We start from the raw sequence: 21,292 nt of genomic DNA, 5'->3' as shown, positions 1-21,292 counted from the left end.
CGGACCCAGGAAGACCGACCTCCTTATTGGTTTCTCAGGAGGTTTGCTCTCCTTCGGCATTTGACATGGTAGAAAGTGTTTTCTCTGTCAGATCGAGACTCTGACTGCCCCTTCGGACTCCTCCCAGACCCCCTCGGCTCTGTCTACGGTCCCCATCGTTTTATCAGAGGGACAGCCCATGCTCGAAGAACCCCAGACGGTTTCCCCGAGGAACAAATAGCTTGTGAGCGCCCCCCAGAGAGCCCCACCGGAGATGTGCCTTGCAAGCATATGTGCAAGAGGAGGCACTTGGACTCCTACGAGTCCCTCACCAAGGACACAGACTCCGATGATGGAGAGGGTTTCCCAAGGTCACTTCCCGAGGATGTCTCCTTTGTAGACATCATGGAGATCCTGCACCATTGGGGAGGTTGGTCTGCCCCCAAACCTTCTTCTGACGAGTCTGTGTTCCTGGAGGCTTTCGGCATGGGCCCATCTACTTCCTGGGTGTCCCCTCCTGCGGATCTGGTCACCTTGTGGGCATGGAAGGAACTGGACACCATGGAACCTATCCCAAAGCGAACTAACAAAATCCTAAGCCCCCCTATAGATAGGCCATCTTGGAATAAGGGCTCCCACGTGGGCGGCATGGTGGTAGCAGCAGCCACTAAGAAGGAACTTTCCCAAGAGAGTTACTCGGTCCAGCCTCCTGACCGAGAGTCACGGATGATAGACCACCTAGGGAAGCGGGTGTACGCTTCAGCTACCTTTTCGATTAGGGCACTGAACTACTTGGTCCATGTCACCAGACTCCAATGCGACCTAGTATAGGGGCTGGAGGAGTCTCTTCCCAAGTCCATGTCGCAGGAGGACAAGGCTTTGTTCTCCGTGAGGATGGCCACTTTTAAAAGCAGTATCTAACACTTCCATGCGACTCCTCTCCCATGCTATGGAAGGAGTGGCTGGGTCTGGCGTGTCCGTGACACGTAACGCCTGGCTCAGTTTATGTCAGTTTTCTGAATCATTCAAGGCATCATTTGCCAATGTCCTTTATGACAGCTCTACTCTTCAGTAAGACCGTCAAGGAGACATTAGTCCAGAGTGAGAAGGACAGGAAGACACTGTCTGCCGTCGGGACCCGCTTCTCTAACCCTCAAAGGTCGTTTTCCCTGAACCAGAGAGGACAAAAGAAGATGTGGTTCCGGAAGTCACAGTATTCCCGGGACACTCAGGGCTATTCTTCCCCCAGAGGCAGAGGGGGACAGAATGGACGCCGGCCCAGAGGTAGAGGGGTTCCGTGGAACTTCGGGTCTCAATAACCTTTCTCAGGCAGACCCAGGCAGGAACCCTGAAGGGTTGCCCGACTGCTCTACTCTGGATGCAGTCGGGGGAGACGATTTTCCTTGCACCCAGCAGCATGGGAGTCCATAACAATGGACCACTGGGTGCTTCAAATCATATCCAGAGGATACTCTGTCCCCTTTGTGGGTTCTCCCATATCTCCCAGACACCTCTTAGACATACCACCCATGCAAAGGGAGGCAGCAGCACAGGAAATTTCCAAGCTGCTAGAAAAACGAGCCATCGAAACAGTCCCCCCAGATCAGTCCGGATCGGGCTTCTACTCCAGGTTATTTTTGGTGCCAAAGAAAACGGGGGACTTGAGGCCCATTCTGGACCTCTCTACTCTGAATCTGTCAGTTGCCAAAGAGAAGTTCTGGATGGTCATGTTACAGTCCGTCATGCCGTACCTGCAAGAGAGTGACTGGATGTGCTCGTTAGACTTCCAGGATGCTTGCTATCACATAAAAATGCACAGAAGCTCCAGGAAGTTCCTCCTCTTCTGGCTAGGAGTTGATCATTACCAGTTCTGAGCCCTACTCTTTGGGCTTCCCCCGGTTTAATCTAGTTGATTTAATGAAGTCACTCACTACACCATCCCAGCAGGCAAACACCACTTTCCCAGAAATTTAGCCACTCTCTTTTTGTATTCCCCAGGTCCCGAATAATGGTAAGCATGACACCCCTTCTAAACAAAACAGTTAAAAAGGCTTCTTCCAAATTACTTTTGAGCATTACTGAAACGGAGAACATAGTGTTTCTTCCTTTTGAAATTGTCTGGAATATAGACAGTATGTTTGGTATGTCTAGAAAGGCATCTTTTTTGCAAGAGGGTCTCACAGCTCTAAAATACATCTCCAACATATGTCTCTTTGAAAACAAACCCTGTTCCTTATTACTTCTGGAACTGGTTCTATGGCCATGATGTCAAGAAGATTTTGAAGCACTGGCATGGTCAACGGAATCTGTTGGTGTAAAATGGATCAGACCTAGTACTAGTTTCTGCAAAACTCACAGGGTGTTTACCAAAGTGATGGCAGTGGTAGCGCCTCACCTGAGGATTCAGGTCTTATCCTTACCTGGACGATTGGTCTCTCACTGCTCCCACCAGGTGTCTCCTTTCCCAAACCAGGGATTATTTCCTGACTCTTGCCCTGCGTTTGGGGATCACAATCGATACATCCAAATCTCTCCTAGATCCTGTACAGGTGATAGACTATATTGGTGCCAGGATAGATACTCTTCAATGCAAAATATTCCTGACCTCGAAGAGAGTTAAAAACCTGAGGATGCATGTCACCCTGATCTACCGTTCTCATCTTCCAATGGCGGAATTGGTGTTGAGGGCCTCAGACTCCATGGCAGCGGCCATAACTCTTCTCTCGTGTGCTCGGTTACACATGCAAATTCTACAGTGGACTCTAGCTGTACAGTGGTCCCTATTGGAACTGCCATTGACATATCCAGTTCAACTCAGTCGAGTCTGTCGGTCGTCCGTCATGTGGTGGATGAGCTCTCTGGACATTTTAGAGGGGTGACCCTTTGTTCCAGCCCCAGCCCTAACCACAGTTACTACAGATGCCTCCCAACTCGGGTTGGGGGCATTGTTCGGGCAAGTCAGTCCAAGGCATGTGGTCCCTCATAGAGAACCACTTTGCATATAAATGTCTTATTAGAGATAAGGACGGTCCTTCTAGTGTTGCAGGCCCTTCATGCCTTTCTTCCTCTGGGAACGATTGCTATTCAGTCAGACAACATGTCAGTGGTCTGGTATATCAACAAACAGGGAGTGACCAAATCTTACCCCTTTTGTCACGAGGCCATGAGAGTGTGGGAATGGGCGATCTCCACTGGTCGCTTTCTCATCGCAATGCACATTCTGGGATGGTCCAACATCCTAGTGGACAGGTGGACCATTCTGATGCCTTACAAGTGGTCCCTGAATCTGTCAGTAACAGAGCAGATCTTCAGCGAGTGGGGTCAACCTTGCTGCAATCTCTCCGCATCTCCTTACAACGCGAAGTGCAGCATGTTTTTCGCTCTGTACCCCCTGCCGGGGGAGTCTCCTAGAGATGCTCTAGTTCATGCTTGGCCTCCCAGTCTTCTGTATGCTTACCAGCCCGTACCTCTCATTCCAAGGTTTCTAAAGAAAGCTCGTCGACTGGGGAGCAAAGTGATCCTTATTGCCCCATTCTGGCCTCATCAGGTACGGTTTCCCTTCCTTTGGGTTTCACCTTCTGGCTCCACCTTGGATCCTTGATCCCATTCAGGATTTAATTTCACTCTCTTCGGGGGTTCCTCATCCGAGTCTGAACAGCCTGAAACTCACCGCTTGGCTGCTCCAGTTCCCATGATTGCTAGGACTCGTGGACTATCCTCTTCAGTTAGATCTATTTTGGTAGCTGCTCATATGTCTTCAAACAGGAAGGTGTATCGCAGCAAGTGGAGACATTTTTCTTTCTGGGCCTCTCATAGGAGTTTAGACCCTTCCATTGCCCCTGTTTCCACCATTCTTGATTTTCTAGCTGATATTTTTCAACACTGAGCTAGTTCTTCTACTGTCAAAGTTCAGTTGGCTGCCATTTCTCATTTTCATGTGGGCGAGAATTCTGTCTCTTTAGCCTCTTCCAAACTGTGTAAAGCCTTTATCAAAGGCACCTTTTTGTTACGCCCCCCCCCCCCCGGTCAAAGATCCTGTTCTCCCATGGGACCTTACTATGGTTCTTCAAGCTTTGGTCGCTCCGCCTTTCGAGCCTGCCGCAACTGCAGATCTGAAGTTTTTATCTTGGAAAACAGCTTTTCTGGTAGCTATTAACTGTGTAAAAAGAGTTTCAGAATTACAGGCCTAGTCCATCAAAATTCCTTACATGATTTTTCACAAAGATAGGGTTTCCCTTCGAACCAATCCATCCTTTCTCCTTAAGGTAGCATCACCAGCCAATATCAATCAGACCATCAGTTTGACGTTTTTTTTTTCCCTAATTTTACTAACAAGATGGAATACAAGCTCCACATGTTGGATGTTCATAGACAGTTACGATTCTATTTACACAGAACAAAAAAATTCCGTAAGTCTGATCAATTGTTTGTATCCTTCTACAAACCCTTTTTGGGGAAACCCGTCTCCAAGGTCACTATAGCTAGATGGATTTCTTCATGCATCCTGCAGGTCTATAAGGACAGAGGCATGTCTCCTCCATGTCAGGTGAAAGCTCATTCCACTAGGTCCATGGCTACATCTGCAGCTTTTTGGTCTAGTGTCTTTGGATGATATTTGTTCTGCAACTACTTGGTCCTCATCTCAAATGTTTACTTCTCATTACAGATTGGATTTGACTTTCAGAAGGAGAGCATCCTTTGGTTCCAATGAAGTAAACTGCTTCAGATAAAGAAGTTATGTACTCACCATAACGTTCCATCTGAGTAGTTGTACTTCATTTGTCTTCAACTGCCCTTCCCTCCTTCCCCCGGACCTTGGAGCATAATCAGCCTACGGGCTGCAGTGTAGGTCATATGTAAATCTTTCAGGTCGGTTTCTCAGTACATGTTCAGCAAACTCGATCTGGGGATGGAAGGCAGTGGAGGTGTATTATAGGTAAGGGGAGGAGTTTGGAGCTCAGAGCTGATGCTAGTAAAAGTTGCTGGCTTGGATCCGATACAGATCCATAACCCACAGGTTGAAGACAAATGAAGTACAACCACTCAGCTGGAATGTTATGGTGAGTACATAACTTCTTTTTTCATGCCTAATGTGGTATAAAGAGGAGGTAGATTTTCCCTTATCATACATGAATCACATCTAATAAAGTAAGTCTAGTCTTCAGAGATACTGCCATGGAGATGTATGCGAGTTTTGCAGAAACTAGTACTAGGTCTGATCCATTTTACACCAACAGATTCCGTTGACCATGCCAGTGCTTCAAAATCTTCTTGACATCATGGCCATAGAACCAGTTCCAGAGGTAATAAGGAACAGGGTTTGTTTTCACAGAGACATATGTTGGAGATGTATTTTAGAGCTGTGAGACCCTCTTGCAAAAAAGATGCCTTTCTAGTCACACCAAACGTACTGTCTATATTCCATCCAATTTCAAAAGGAAGAAACACTATGTTCTCCATTTCAGTAATGCTGAAAAGGAATTTGGAAGAAGCCTTTTTAACTGCTTTGTTTAGAAGGGGTGTCATGCTTACCATTATTCGGGACCTGGGGAATACAAAAAGAGAGTGGTTAAATTTCTGGGAAAGTGGTGGTTGCCTGCTGGGATGGTGCAGTGTGTGACTTCATTAAATCAACTAGATTAAACCTGAGGAAGCCCACATCTATAAAGCACTAGCCACCTGTGTATGGAGAAAACCCACCCTCTTCCTACTCCTGGCCTCTGGATCATTTGCAGTTGTTACTGATTTAGGTATTGTTTGCCTCACTTTTGAGGCAGGTTATGAAGGTTTGCCCCATGGCTTTTTTTCCCTCTTACAAGTGATAGCCAATGAGGGATAATCCTTCCCCTAAAGTGCCTTTTCACATCATTTCTTTAGTGAGTCCATCAGTTTAATGTCTGTAAAACCAGGTGTTTCTTGACTTTTACTAAATACATATGTGTAAGAATAAATGGACTGGATTTCTAGATTTAGGCTATGCTGCACTGGGCCTTTTGTCTGCATAGCTGGCTTGTGCTTTACAGTTCAGGTGACATAGTGTTACAAGGCCATGACTTCAAGCCCTGGCTATCAACAGTTAAGGAATGGGTATCAGATCTGGCAGATTTCATGGACAAGCCAGTGCTAGAAGCCTTGAATATGAATTCACATTAATTTTACTGTTACGTTATTTTGTGCCTAAAATGTCCTCAATAGAGCACTCAAGGATGCAGATAAGGGTAATACAGTCAGTAGGTGGAAGAGTAATGGCACTGTATCTAAAGAGGTAAGAGAAAGTGACCACCTGGGATACTAGTAGCAATTAAGTACTGTACTGCAACCCAAATTAAATTGCAAACAACTGTAAACATTTAATGTCACTGAGATATTGTGTATAAAGGGATTATTGACTTAAAAAATACATGATTAGATATAGATGTATTTTAAGGATTGCATGAAAGGATAAGACACCTAGTAGGGAGAAGAGTATGACACCAAATCTGAAGAGAGAGAAAGAGACAAAATAGCCACCAGAGACAATAAAAGGAATTTGTTTTAAACACCACTGAGATTTGTGTAAAGGGGACCGGTAAAGGGGCATTCCTTTGCAAATACAGATTATAGGTAAGCAAAACAGAAACAGATCTTGTCTTTGCCTTAGTCTCTTCCCTTTGTTTTGTGTGTGCCTTGGGAGATGAGTTTAAAGTTCTGGAGTATAAAAGAAAAGCACAGTGGGCAGCTGCATTGTAAACATATTAATGACATTCCTTAGCTCGTGAGCTGTGACCTATTAAACCACCAACCAAAAACCCCATCAGAAGTACCCATCTACAGAGCACTTCCGAGATCAGTCCTGAAAGCACACATTTGTGATAACAGTTCTTCAAATCTAGCATTATGGACAGTTGGACTACCCTGTTTTTCCTGCCAGCCTTGTTGACTTGGTTCTCCTGAGGCAGTGTAGCAACTGAGTTATGTACACCGACAACCCTCTACTAATAACTCACTCTAGTACAGAGTGCAAGAGATGCATCTACACCAAGCATCTTGAATCCCTGCTCTCTAGCACTTGAAACGACAACACTGAAGAGGTTGTCATCTCACCCACCACTACTCATGCACATAGTATGCATCCAACACATAAATCAACATACGCTGAAGTTCTCTCAAAAAACTTACCAAACACTAGAGACCTCCAGAACACAAGAGTGCTACACCTAACACAGTTCCCACAGCACCGAAGACACATAGCAACACCAGTGTCTCACCTACCAAGCCCTTCAAGCGTAACACGTATAAACCAAGCTTTCTTCTCATTGGAGACTTAATAATGAGACACACAAATGTCCAACTCACCAGTTTAGGTAAGGAGAAGGTCATGGTGCCAGGATTTGTCAAATCATGCTTGCACTCGGGTCTCTTGGCGACAACTACTGTTATGACTCTGTCATGGCTCATGTTGGTGTAAATGACCTGAGACATACCTCACTGGACTATATGAAGAGAGGCATGATTGAGCTTTCTGAATATGTGTCCCAGGCAGGTATATCCCTAGCCTTGAGCAGCTTACTACCCTAGCCTAGAATGATGCCAAAGTATAAAAAAAAAGGATTGATTTCAGTAATTGCCTCAGTTTTTGGTGTCATTCAAAGGGGATCCAGTTCCTGTCAGCCTGGAATGACATGGTCGACAAGCCTCTCTACTTTGCCAGAGACAGCTTGCACCTGGCACTCCAATGCTTTTGGCTGCTGGCAAAGGCTCTTGCCTCCCCCATAGTGCCCTTTTTAGTCAAGGTCTCGAAAACAGCATTACCAACATGAAATTAACCAATCAGAACAATATAAGGGTCATGCTGCTAAATGCTAGGAGCTTAAACCAAAAAAAAAAAAAAAAACTGCACTTCTTGGAAGCACTCCTGTCACTGGAGGATGTTCATGTCTGTGCAGTCATAGAAACCTGGTTTAAGGCCTCAGAGAGTACCCCAGCCCTGCAAGGCTACAATCCCTTCCCCACCTTTACACCACAGAATGAACATGTGAAAACCAAAGGAGGTGGTGTTTCAGTCTATATTAGGGATAAATTAATCTCCCATCTAGTTAGACTGGACAACTCTATGGAGTTACTCCAGGTCCAGGTTATAGTGGGTAGGATCCCCATTCAAGTCTTAGACAGTTATAGATTCCCTCGATAGGTCACAACATCCATGAAGCCTACTTAACTAAACTGAAGGCAATCCATGTTTTACTGAACACACTGATTATGGGGGAATTTCAGTTATCTCACCATCAGCTGGGAAACCTATGCTAGCCCAAACTCGCTAGCACAAAAGTTCCTTCACTTTGTGAATTCAAATGCCCTGGAACAAATTGTCCATACCCCGAAAAGAGGAGCAAACATTTTAGATCTGGTCCTCACCAACATTTCAAACAGGTGCACTGCTGCAACTGTTTTAGTTAAAACTGACCACTAATCAATCACCTTGAAACTGACACTAACACCGGAACTTTCAAAGGGTGAAATCAGACTAAACAACTTCACCAAGGCAAACTATACCCTTCTAAGAGAGGGTATAAATGCACTCCAAGCCTCACCCTTAGCTGAAAGTGGTAACTACACAGAAGCATGCACTAAAGCCCTGTACTGTCACTTGCATAATTGTATAAATTTGTCTGTACCAGAAAGAATCAAAACCCAGAGCCTCAAGTAAAAACAAGCTACCATGGTGGACAATCCAGCATCAACAAACTCTACAATAAACGCAAAAAGTTGCTGTCCAAGAAAACAAAGGCAGTGCCCCAACAATGGAAAAGCACCTTCTTCAGCCTCAACAGGCAAATAAGACAACCTGATAAATCCTCCAAGAGCTCCTTTGAGAGAAACCTAGCAAGTACTGCCAAGGGTAACCAGAAGGCCTTTTACAGCTACATATGTAACCTAAAGGGTAGGCCCCAAGCATGTGCAGAATTAGTGGCCAATTGTATCTCACACACACTGACCTCACAGAGATAGCAAACCTGCTAGGTTTGGCGACAATTTCAGTCCCTTATCCCCTCCTTGTTTACAACAAACCCTCTCCAGAACTCCCCCCCCCCATATCTGGTAAAGGCTGTTGCCTCCCCCTAGTGCCCTTTTTAGGCAAGGTCTCAAAAACAGCATTGTCAGCGTGAAATTAACCAATCAGAACAAAATAAGGGTCATGCTGCTAAATGCTAGGAGCTTAAACAAAAAAAAAAAAACTGCACTTCGAAACACAACCTGTATGGGACCAGATGATGACAACCCAGGCTGTCTTCTAAACAGGCTAAAACATGGACTAGCATCACCACTAAGTACCCTTTTCAGTCATAGCCTAATCACAGGCTTTGTTCCTGAGGAATGGAGAACAGCTGTAATTATTCCCCTCCACAAAGGTGAGATAGCAACAGACCTGGGGAATTGCAGACCCATAAGCCTGACCACCCTCTTCTGTAAGGCCATGGAATGCATCATTATGGACCTCACAAATAAAGACATAGGTGATCTACAAACCCTGGATACTACACAGTGTAGCTTCGTGAAGGGCAGATCCTGCCTATTAAATCTGCTGGATTTGTTTGAAAGTGTGACCAAGGCCATTGATGAGGGTACATCTGTGCACACAGCATACCTCGACTTGGGAAAGTGTTTCAACACAGTCCCACATTCAGGCATTACTGATAAACTTAGCAAATGAATATCAACCCCTTCGTTGTAAGATGGGTTGCCAACTGTCTCACAAACCGGACACTATCAAAGTGGGTGACTCCACATCAACCAGCAGACCTGTTACCAGTGGGGTGCACAGGGTTCAGTGCCGGGCCCCCAACTTTTTTGTAAATACTTCTCAGAAGTTCATCTCAAAACTAAGGGGGCTGTGGCTGACCAAGTTTGCAGACGACTACAAACTAGGTGCAATCATTGAATCCCTAAATTATGTCATTATACTCCAGGAGGGTCTCACGCAGACCAATGACTGGTGTATTAGTCATGGTCTCAAACTGAATGGAAAGAAATGCATCACCATTTCCCAAACAATGTCCCTTCATACTATCAAATCAACAGCAATATCCTAAGTACCCAAGAAGTAGTAAGGGACTGGGGATCACCAGTTGACTATGGCCTTAACTTTGACCACCGCTTATCTACGGTAGTAAGGAAAGCTTTCCACATAGCAGATTTGATTAGTAAAGGCATCGGCTTCGGGAGCAAAAGAAGTTATAACCCCCCTATACTTGCCACTTATCTACCTCATAATTGAGTATAACACTACATTTAGCATGTATTATACTAAGCACCTGCAGCAATTAGAGAGACCTCCGAGGTTTCTAACAAAGAAGATCAAGGGGCTCCAGCATGTCCCTTACACAGACCTACTAAAGTCCCTAACACTGTACTCCGTATCGTATAGATTTCTAAGGGGAGGCTTATGCCTGGCGTGCAGAGCAATCCAAGACACAAACCTAATGAGCTTACTGCATATCTGTAAATCAGATGGGTCTAAGGCTTACCTGTCCCAGGGACTTAAATATAGCCTGCAACTTAACTAGGACATGCTGGAGGGACAGATTTATCTCCCAGCGCATGCCACGTCTTTGGAACAGGCTACCAATTCATGTGAAACAAACCACCTCTATGACACTGTTCAAGAGGAACCTGGACGAGTGGATAGGACACAGTAAATTCTTACCGGGGATAGTGCCCACAACCCTCCTGGACATGGGCAGTCATCACTAAATGCAGTCCTGGGTATTGACTAGCATTTCAATGGTATTAGATTGGGTTGAAACGGCTATGCTTAAAATGATCTCCAGGTCGATAGCCTGGTAATCTCCTGTGATCAATGTGGGTGACTCCACATCAACCAGCGGACCTGTCACTGGTGGGGTGTCACAAGTGTCGGTGCTGGGCCCCCTACTGTTTGGTATATTCTTCTCAGAAGTTCCAGCCAAAACTAAGGAGCTGTGGCTGACCAGGTTTGTGGACGACTGCAGACTGGGTGCAGTTATCGAATCCTCAGTTAATATCCGTATACTTCAGGAGAGTCTTATGCAGACCAACGACTGGTGTCTTAGTCATATTCTCAAACTAAATGCAAAGAAATTCAGCATCATTCCCTTTGGTAAAAACAGTGTCCCTTTACACTATCAGTTTAACAACAATACCTTATGTACCTACGAAGTGGTAAGATATCTGGGATCACAAGTAGACTGCGACCTTAACTTTGACCACCATGTGTCTACTGTAGTAAGAAAGGGTTTCTGCATAGCACACTTGGTTAGCAAGGGAGGTTATAACCCCTCTATACTTGTCACTAATCAGGCCCATAATTGAGTAGAACACCCCTTTTGGCATGTACTGTACAAAGCACCTGCAGCAATTGGAGAGACTTCTGAGGTTTTTAACAGATAAGTCAAGGGACTCCAACACATGCCTTACACAGACCGACTAAATTCCCTGTCACTATACTCAGTATCATATAGACTTCTTAGGGGAGACTTATGCCCGGCTTAAAGAGCAATCTCCAACCCAAGCCTAATGAATTTGGTGTACATCTCTAAATCAAATGGGACTAGAGCCACCTGTTCCAGGGATGTAAGTATGGCCTGCAACTTGAATAAGACATGCTGGAGGGACAGATTTCTCTCCCAGCGACTGCCACACCTTTGGAATAGACTGCCAGTTCATGTGAAGGAGTGCACCTCTTTGACACTGTTCAAAAGGAGCCTGAATGAGTGGATGGGGCACTGTAAATTCTTACTGGGATAGTGCCCACAACCCTCCTGGACATGGGCAGTCATTACTAAATACAATCCTGGGTATTGACTAAAGTATCATTGGTATTACATTGGGATGAAACGGCTAGGCTTGAAATGATCTCTGGGTCAGTAGCCTAGTAACCTCCTATGATCCTTAATTTACTTGCAGGTTACAGATGAGCACAAGCACAGACATTGTCCTAGTCCCATTTTCTTCTGTTTGTTTTATATGTGCCCTAGGACAAGAGTCCGCATATCTGGTGACTACATGGACGACACAAAGGTTGGCAACAGTGTAAGCTTACCTGGAGCAAGTGGAGCAGTGCTTGGGGTGGCAGGTTCATAATGCAGACTGAGGAAGCACACCTCTCAGTGGTGCCAAAGTGGTTAGTGTTGGCACCTCACAAATGCATTTGTTTTGTTCTCATTTTGAGTTGCTGTGCTTTTGATTTCACCCCCTCATCTTGCTGTTTAAATGGCTGTTCTTAAATTCTTAATGCACACAGCTTTTGTTTTTATTATTGTTTATTTTATTTTATTTGTTTATTTTATTATTTGTTTTTAGGTTCTTACTACCTGGATCATGACTGAAGAATGGTCTATGAGATCAGTTCATCAGATGATGAACAACTAGATAATTACTTTTAATTCAAGTTTGTTAAATTTTTGGTACATAGAAATTCTGATTTGCAGTTTTACTGGCATGCATTTTAGTTGCAACATACAAAAGGATTGGAAAACAAACATCTCTTTGCACTGTTAATAAACCCTAGTTGTGGTGATAGTGGCTGTTTGCTAATTGGCATGCTGGAGATGCATTTTTATTTTATGGTTGTGATGCATTGTTTTATTGCTAATTTTAAACAGAAGGGGTCATGATGTAGGATTAAGTTTTTATGTAGTTGGCTGAAATACCTTGATATTAATTTGCATTGCTCTAATCCAGGTACAAGTACAAAACTACATTTGTTCTCGACTATTTCTTGACTATTTTAGCATGCAGTTTATAGAGAAATATAAAATAAATAAGTAAAATAGCTTATATTTAGCGCGTAATGTTACTCAGATTTGTTTAGGAGGCACTTTTTGTGAAGTTTATTTTCTTTCTTTGTTTTTGTTCTGGTATTTGGAATGGTTTCATATATTTATGTAATTTCTTATACAAAGCAGCAAGGACAAGTAACCTATTTAGTTTAATCTCAAGTGACATTTGAACAGCCTGTGAGCATAGCAGAGTATTACCCATTTGATTTTTTTGCAGAGTTGTTTGCTGTGTGTTAATGGTAATTTTCCCCTCATCTGTTCATTCTGTCATATTGCTGCTGTGTGTTACTAGTACACACCAGTGTAAGCAGTAGTTGATGCTTACTGTCAGTGATACGACTTCATGAAGGCTTCACAACCATTCTTGATCATTGTCTTTCCTTTCCTGGTCCAGCCTATGTTGCATCTTGTAGCATGCCATGTTTCTTTGCAAAGCATATCACCTTTGATCTCTGATGGTTTTTACTTTTGTTAGCATCAATCTTCTGTAGTCTTCAGGCTTTCTTTTTGTCTGATGTAGAAGCGTTAATATATTTAAGTGTAATAAAGTAATTATAGTTTAGTCTGTAACTGAAAAAAAAATCTGTGCATTGTAAACTGTTGCAGTTGTGACTGTTGATTTAACTTGTCACTTTAACTGGTTATGACTGTAAAAGAACTAAAGCTCACTTACCCATAAAACAATGTGAACAGTATACTGTTTGACTTTGTAATCTGTTTAAAGATGTACAATTTCATGGGATAAAATTTAAGTTATATAATGAGAACCGAGGAGTATAGGTTTTTATACACATGCTTTTTTTTCCAGACCAAACTATGAAAATGATTCTGCAGTGTATAATGAAATGAACTAAAGTAAACAGATTGCGCTGCATCTTTGGAAGGTAGCAGATATATATGTCATAATAATGTGCAGGTCATGTTTTTCTGTTTTCATTTAGGCATTTGAGCTGGCAACAGGTGACTACCTGTTTGAACCACACTCTGGAGAAGATTATACTCGGGATGAAGGTAAGAGAAATATTTTGACAGTGCACTGTAATTACGAACTTTATTATAGTGCAGCCCGCTAATTGTGTTCAAGATGTGGGTGGTAAATGTTAGCTTTTACAGCAAGTTCTCCAAGATCACACTTAACATATAAAGGGTCCAGAATGATAGTGCTGTGGCCTTGCAGGATTCTGATTTTTTTTTTAAATAACTGTTGATAATGTCATTTGTGCTTGTTGCAATGGAAGAACCGTCAATTCATCCATCATTTTTCTAAACTGCTTGTCCTGGTGTGGGTCACATTGATAGGAGGCTAGCAGGGCAAACCAGACTTCATGCGTCTGTCAAGATTCTCCATCCTAGAATCAAAATACAATCAAAAGCTAATAACATTAAAAGTATCTTCCATGAAAAGAAAGGGAAACTTGTCTCAGATGTAGGTGATATTCTTGATGCCTATAGAAATAACTATATGAAACATTTCCAAAAAGAGAATTTTGTGCCCTAACTTTGCTGGGTGCAATCTCTGCTTTTTTCACCTTGATATCTGGTTACATTTCCAAAAAGAAAATATATACATCGATCAATTAAATCTAGATGAAAAAATGTTCTAATATAAAAAAATACCAGAAAATTTAAAACTAGATCTGCAAGCATCCATATCCTACAAAGAAATTACAGATACAATAAAAGAGGGCAAAAATTATAAAGCTCCAGGTATAGATGGCATAATTATGGAAATATATAAGCTTTTTCCTTCAAAGATACTATCCATCTTCCATAAAACTCCATTAGAAATTCAATCACAAGCTTTAATACCACCCTCTTGGAGATATTCCTTAATCACACCAATTTTAAAGGAAAACAAATCCCCAAACCTCTGCACCTCATATAGACCTATATCATTATTAAATAATGACTATAAGATATTTATGATAACATCAACTAACAGACTGAAAATACTATCCAAAACAATAAATAATGATCAAACTGGGTTTATATATCATAGACACGCACATGACAACATTAAAAGGATAGTTTTTGTTATAGATTATATTAATAAAGAAACAGTCATAATTGGCTTAGATATAGAGAAAGCCGTTGATTCCCTAAATTGGGACTATTTATTCAAAATCCTAATTTTTAAAACAACTATCTGCTTTTAAAAAAGTAAACTGCTCCTTATTTAAAGTATTACTACAGGTAGATGGGCATAAACACAGGTTAGTTTTTCTGGCTGTAGTAACTTACTTTGGCCGCCAGGCGACAACACAATGCCAGCAGTCTACCACATTGCTTGCTGTTTTAACTAATAGTACCAATAGCTTTTAGTTTAATGTTGTTTTAATTCTGAATAGTTCCAGTATATATAGGTTTAATGTTGCCAGCCACACTCTAGAGTGTTGTTTAACCCCTAGTACATCTTCTGTTCCCTTTGTCTCCTGTTTTTAAACTTATATCTGCAACATTTCCATCTCTGGTTTGCTCTCATTCCCTCTTCATCTCTGATTTTCACAGTTGTTTCCTTTCTAATTGTTTCAGTGCTGTTTCCCACTGCTGACCTGACCCTGTCAGTACTGGTTCCAACCAACTAGGCCACTGTGATATCTATCTCCAGTCTCTATTCCAACCCCACTCCCAGTTTATTTCACTGTCTTTTCTTTCCAATCCCTCCCCCAGACTCTTTAACTTTGCCTTCCTTCCTGTGATGCCATCTTTTACCTGTCTGAACCACTCTAATCCTTTCCCTATACCACTGTTAGAATATCCCTTACCCCTTGCTTACTTTCGTCTGAACTTACCTTACACTCCACTGATTGTTTTTCACTTTTGACCTTGATGCTTCCTTTCCTTGGCTCTACCTGCTCCATTCGCCTTACAGGCTCACTCCGCTCCCCTACCCCCAAATCACACCCACCCCCAATACCCTTACACTTTTACTTAGCTAGACACTTCAACCACTTCCACCATCCAATCCAAACTAACCATCATACCCCCAAAATCTACTTCCACAGTTCACCCATTATAGTAAGTCTACCTTTCAGAGTTTACTGCCAAACACAACTTATCCTGATAAACTGCTAAACAATTAACCTAAACCATAATCTCTTACTCAAACTAACTTCACAACTTAACTCACCCCTACTTCTACTCTGATAACCAACATCATGACCCTCAAATCTCTGTCCCTACTCACTCAAATAATACTTCTAATTACCATAACTTACCTAAATTATATCACCCAACCAACTAATGTAAACCACCCCCCATTTCACACCACTACCCTATCCTCTACAAGGAACACATCTACTGTTACTCATATATCTCCTAGTCTGTACCCCCTCAACGCTAGCATGCTCTTCCCCTATAGACTCCTACCTAACTCTAAAAACACTGTTCCCAGCTACACTAGTCTAATGTCCACAAAACTCTATACCTGTATACTACACCCCAAACAAACCAAAAACCTCAGCCATCATCTTATCTCTGTCCTTCTCTCAGGGGACATCCACCCAAACCCAGGCCCCTCTACCACACTGCATCCAACCCCTCAAGCAACAGGCAAACCCTTCCACTTCTCAGCTCTAAATGTTCAGAGCCTATATAACAAAATTCCAAACCTTCATGCCTGGTTTCTACATAACCAACCCGATATTCTTTCCATCTCAGAAACCTGGCTTAAGCCCCAGGTACAAGATTCTGAAATAACTCCTCCCAACTACCGCATGTCAAGGAATGACAGAACACAAAAAAAGGGAGTTGGTGTAGCATTCCTTTACTCGGCATCCCTCTTAGTCACCCCTTATACCAAACCCTTTCCCAAATTTGGCAAGACAGAAATAATACCAGCCCTACTCCACCTAAACAAGCATAAGCTCATATTTGTCCTCTCCCTCTATATTCCCCCTGGCAACAATATCTCATCCCTTGAAGATATTCTGTCATGGGTCTCTACCAACATTACTCATGAAACCAGAATCCTGGGGGACATGAACATAAACTGGGCCACAATCCAATCCCCCACTAACTCACTCAGTATTAACTTATATAACTTTACACAACTAATCAATTCCACTACCAGGCCTTCCAAGAACTCCATCACTGGAACTACAATAGACCGGATTCTAGTGTCCCAGCCTCACTGTATCTCTGATAGTGGTATTCTCCCAAACCCACTAGCTGACTATTTACCCACTTTTGCCCACCATCACCCCTGTTCTATACAACTCACACCTATATTTCCACTCGTTGTCTAAAGAACTTCAATGCTGAAACCTTCTCAAATGCATAAAAAGCACAAACTGGAACCCATTAAAAACTCTTTCCCTAGATAATGCTCCATCCTACATTAGCTCTACTTTCACAAACCTGCTCAACTCCGATGATTCTACTGTAATCTGTTCCTCCCCTTCCATCACAACTCTTAACAATCTAACACAAGCTGCTTTCTCTGCCACTGAACAGTGGATGCTCGACAACCATCTACCCCTTAATGCAACCAAAACAAAAGTTATTTTATTCATACATCCAAAATCTCTTCCCAAGACAAACAATCCTTCATAATTACCAGCAATAATAACCCCCTAGAACTAGTGTCTGACACAAAATTACTAGGAATTATCATTGACAATCAATTAAAATTTGATAAGCATCTACAAGCAAGTATTAAAAAAAAACATAAAATATTAGGTATATTTTACCGCCACAGTCATTTTATCTCTCCCACCACCAGGATTACATTAGCTAATACATACCTCATCCCATCCCTTTTATATGGTACAGCTATCCTAACCAGCCTACAATCTTCCCTCAAAACAAAACTCTCATCTTGTTATAACAAAATATCCAAATTTGAGGCAGGTCATAGAGCCTCCTCTCACTACTGTAATTCCCTTCACCAACTAAGTTGGTTAGAATTACCAAATTTCCTCACATATACCCAGCTCATCCAAGCACACAGACTCATTCTTAACCCGTCTCTCTGCCCCTCCCTAGCAAATACTTTTGAAATGCATAAACCAGATAGACTCCTAAGATCCAATTCCCAAAACCTAATTAAATTGCATAAACCAACACACCTGCTGGGAATCAATTGATGGTCTTTCTCTCTTGCATGCCTCTGGAACTATCTCCCTTCTCCCATACGCACCACCAGCAGTCTCTCCTTGTTTAAAACCTCACTGCACTTGCACCTTACTTCACAATAGAAATCCTCTTGCTCTCATCCAACCTAATTCTACCACACTTTCTTCCTAACTTTCCAAACTTTGTTGCCTGTCACTTCTGTACTGTGTATTTGTATTTCTCTGGAGCTTTTCTCCCCAGGACTCCATTGAAAATGGGCTCCTTGTAGCCCAATGGACTATCCTGGAAAACAAACTGCAAATAAATAAGTAATAAATAAATAATGCTCTTTGAATTTCCTGCATCCTTTGTACATCTCCTAAAGAATATATACACAAATAATTTAGCGGATGTCAAGTTAGGTCCTTTTACCTCTGAATCTATACATATAAAAAAAGGATGTCTCATTTTACCGATTCTATTTGCTCTGGCTATTGAAATATTGTCAGATTCAATTCATAACAATATAAAAATAAAAGGAATAGATGTTTATGAACAATACATTTCTAAAGAAATGCTATTTGCTGATGACGTATTACTAACATTATCTAATACAAAAGAGACATTAGAAGAATTAGATATATTAATTGACACATTTTACATGACTTCAGGACTCCATTTCAGTAAATCAAAATCAAAATTTTTATTTTTAAATAAAAAAAAGAACTGCAGACTGGGGGGGGGGTCACATCATAGGGAAACAAGAATATACCTTAAAATATCTAGGAATTGAGTTATGTGAGGATAATAATGAATTAGTCTCAAAAAAACTCCAATAATAGTACAATTAAAATCTCTGTGGAAAAGTGGAACAAAATAATACTAACATTTGAATAAAACTACAGTGCATAAAAATAGGTAAAACACTTTCTTACACTGTGAAGGACACTAATGAGGAAGAGAAAAGGCAAACACTACTAAAAACTCCTGATATCCACCACAGCCGTAAAACTTAATAGTAAAATCAAAACTTTAATGAAAAGAATATAACATAAAATAAGCAGTCCTCAGTCTTCCGATAAGCGCTTTCGGCAAATAAGCCTTCCTCAGATCGTATAAAAAGGACTGTTCAGCTTTTGTATTTATAAGGCATCACAGCCATTCCTCATTTAGTTCTCTGACGCGCCCTTGTTGCAAACCAAAAGGAGGCCAGCTAGCAGAGAGGTATAATTTCCTTCATTGTAATTAAAGGGGCAGTGCTTCTCTTTACTATAGGATTGTATATGAGAAAACTAATAACTATGGATGTGAATACATTATTTGAATGAAGCAACATTCAAGTAAACTTGCTAATCATATTCCTTCTATTCTTAAGTGCAGGTTTTAATGGCACAATAGTATTCAAGCCTGGTGATCTGTTTGCTCTTAAATTAATTATCCAGCATGTTTCCCTTAGCTCTGTGCGATTATGAACCTCACCTCCTCTTGTGGTCTGACAGACTGCCTCTATGGCCTTAAATACAAAGTAATGAGAAGGCTACTGTGCTACGTGGGCTGCTAAGGCATTATTGGGATCTTTCAGTTTGATGTCCCTCAAATGTCTGAGGATACATTCCTTAAGACATTGATCTGTTTTGCCAACACAGAAAGCACTACATTGGCAGCAAGTCGCTATGTATATGATGTGGGAACTAGTACAATCAGCATAGACATTAAAATTGTACTGTTGCCTGGAGTATGGATGTACAAAAACATTGGAGCTGTCAATGGAGTTGCAAGCTTTGCATCTTAAGCACTTGAAAGTGCCCTTTCTATTAGAATTGGGCCTATTTCTTTCAAATCCATCTTTGTTGCAAATGAGATGTTTCAAATTCTTCTTATTCTTGTATAGGAATCTGGGCTGTTCACCTACAATGTCTCTTATTTTGTCATCAGTTGTCAATACCGGCCAAAACTTCCTAATAACTTCACGTACTTGCTTATTGTCAGCAGTGTATGTTAACAAACATTTACGTTGCTGTGATTGAGTTTTAAGATCCAGGCTCTCATGATGACTCGATGGGTTCAGAGAAGTAGGGACGTCCCTTTCCTCTCCTTAATTCTTGTGGATCATGCTTCAATCTTAGATTCTTTCTTTTATAGGATCTTTTACTTAAATGTGTCTCAATATTTCTCTATTCTGCTACAAAGTCTTCATTCTCACTGCATAATCTTGAGGTTCTTAAGATCTGATTCTCAAAGATGTTATCAAAAATATGTCCCGGGTGCATACTCCCCCTATGCAGATAATGATTTCTCCAGGTTTCTTTTTTATGAATTCCTGTACTGATACCTCTATCAGGATGCAGATGAATCTTTACATCCAGAAATTCTATGGTCTCCGAAGAATGTTTAACCACAAACTCTAGAAAATCAGTGCTCTCGTTGATAAAGTTGACAAAAAGGTCCAATTGTGTAGAGCTGCCTCTCCAAAGGATAAAGACATCATCCACAAAATGGCCATAGTACACTAGATATTGTTTCCTAGTGCTGGGTATCAATTCATTATGTTCCCACTTAGCCAGAACCAAATTAGAGTAACTACTTACACATGGGGTGCCCATAGCCACACCCCATGTCTGCAAATAGAAAGAATCCCCATACATAAAGATGTTATTTTCCAATACAAGTTCCAGCAAGGAACACATTGGTTCTACTTCCATGCTGTTCCTTGCTAGGAAAGATCTTATTGCCTGTAGACCATAGTCATTCGGAATCACCGTAAACAAAACTCTTGATGTCCATTGTCACTAGTAACAAATCTTCATATTTCTTGAGGTCCTTAGTAACTAAAAAGAGTTTTTCCAGAAAATCTCCTGAGTCCTTCAATACAGTTCCTGCTAGTGGCAGGGCCTTCTTTAATTCATTCTCCACGTACATGGAAACAGGTTCAGTTACCCACCCCCTACCAGAAACTGTGGGACGTAGGGGTGGGTCAACTGGATCCTTGTGAATTTTGGGGAGTCCACTGATGTATGGAAACATAGGTTTAGGGCAATCAAAGAACTCATATAGTTCTTGTATATGTATATATATATATATATATATATATATATATATATATATATATATATATATATACATACACATACACATATATATATACACATATGTGTATACATATATATATATATATATATATATATATATACATATATATATATATATATATATATATATATATATATATATATGTGTATACATATATATATATATATATATATATATATATATATATATATATATACATACACATACACATATGTATACACATATGTATATATATATATATATATATATATATCTATATAAAACACAAACTACTGTACTGAACATTAGAGGCAAAACAAAATTAAGAGAAACAGGTATTTAGCGCTTTCATCCCTTTTTATTGTTTAGGGGCCAAAATTAAGAAAAAAAGG

General features: G+C 41.3%; 1 protein-coding gene across 1 annotated transcript in view; it reads left to right on the top strand.

The window, feature by feature from the left end:
* SRPK3 (SRSF protein kinase 3) overlaps nt 1-21,292 on the top strand; it is a 2,415,720-nt gene that overhangs the window by 1,424,117 nt on the left and 970,311 nt on the right. Inside the window, exon 14 of the mRNA XM_044080110.1 lies at nt 13,718-13,787. Within this exon, the coding sequence (XP_043936045.1) occupies nt 13,718-13,787 (70 nt within the window). The remainder of the gene's footprint in view (nt 1-13,717; nt 13,788-21,292) is intronic.

Source organism: Protopterus annectens, chromosome 8.part0 (genome assembly GCF_019279795.1).
Source record: "Protopterus annectens isolate FY-2018-M chromosome 8.part0, PAN1.0, whole genome shotgun sequence".
NCBI lineage: Eukaryota > Metazoa > Chordata > Ceratodontiformes > Protopteridae > Protopterus > Protopterus annectens.
The sequence above is the reverse complement of the archived record's forward strand: the minus strand, read 5'-3'. Positions and strand labels throughout refer to the sequence as shown.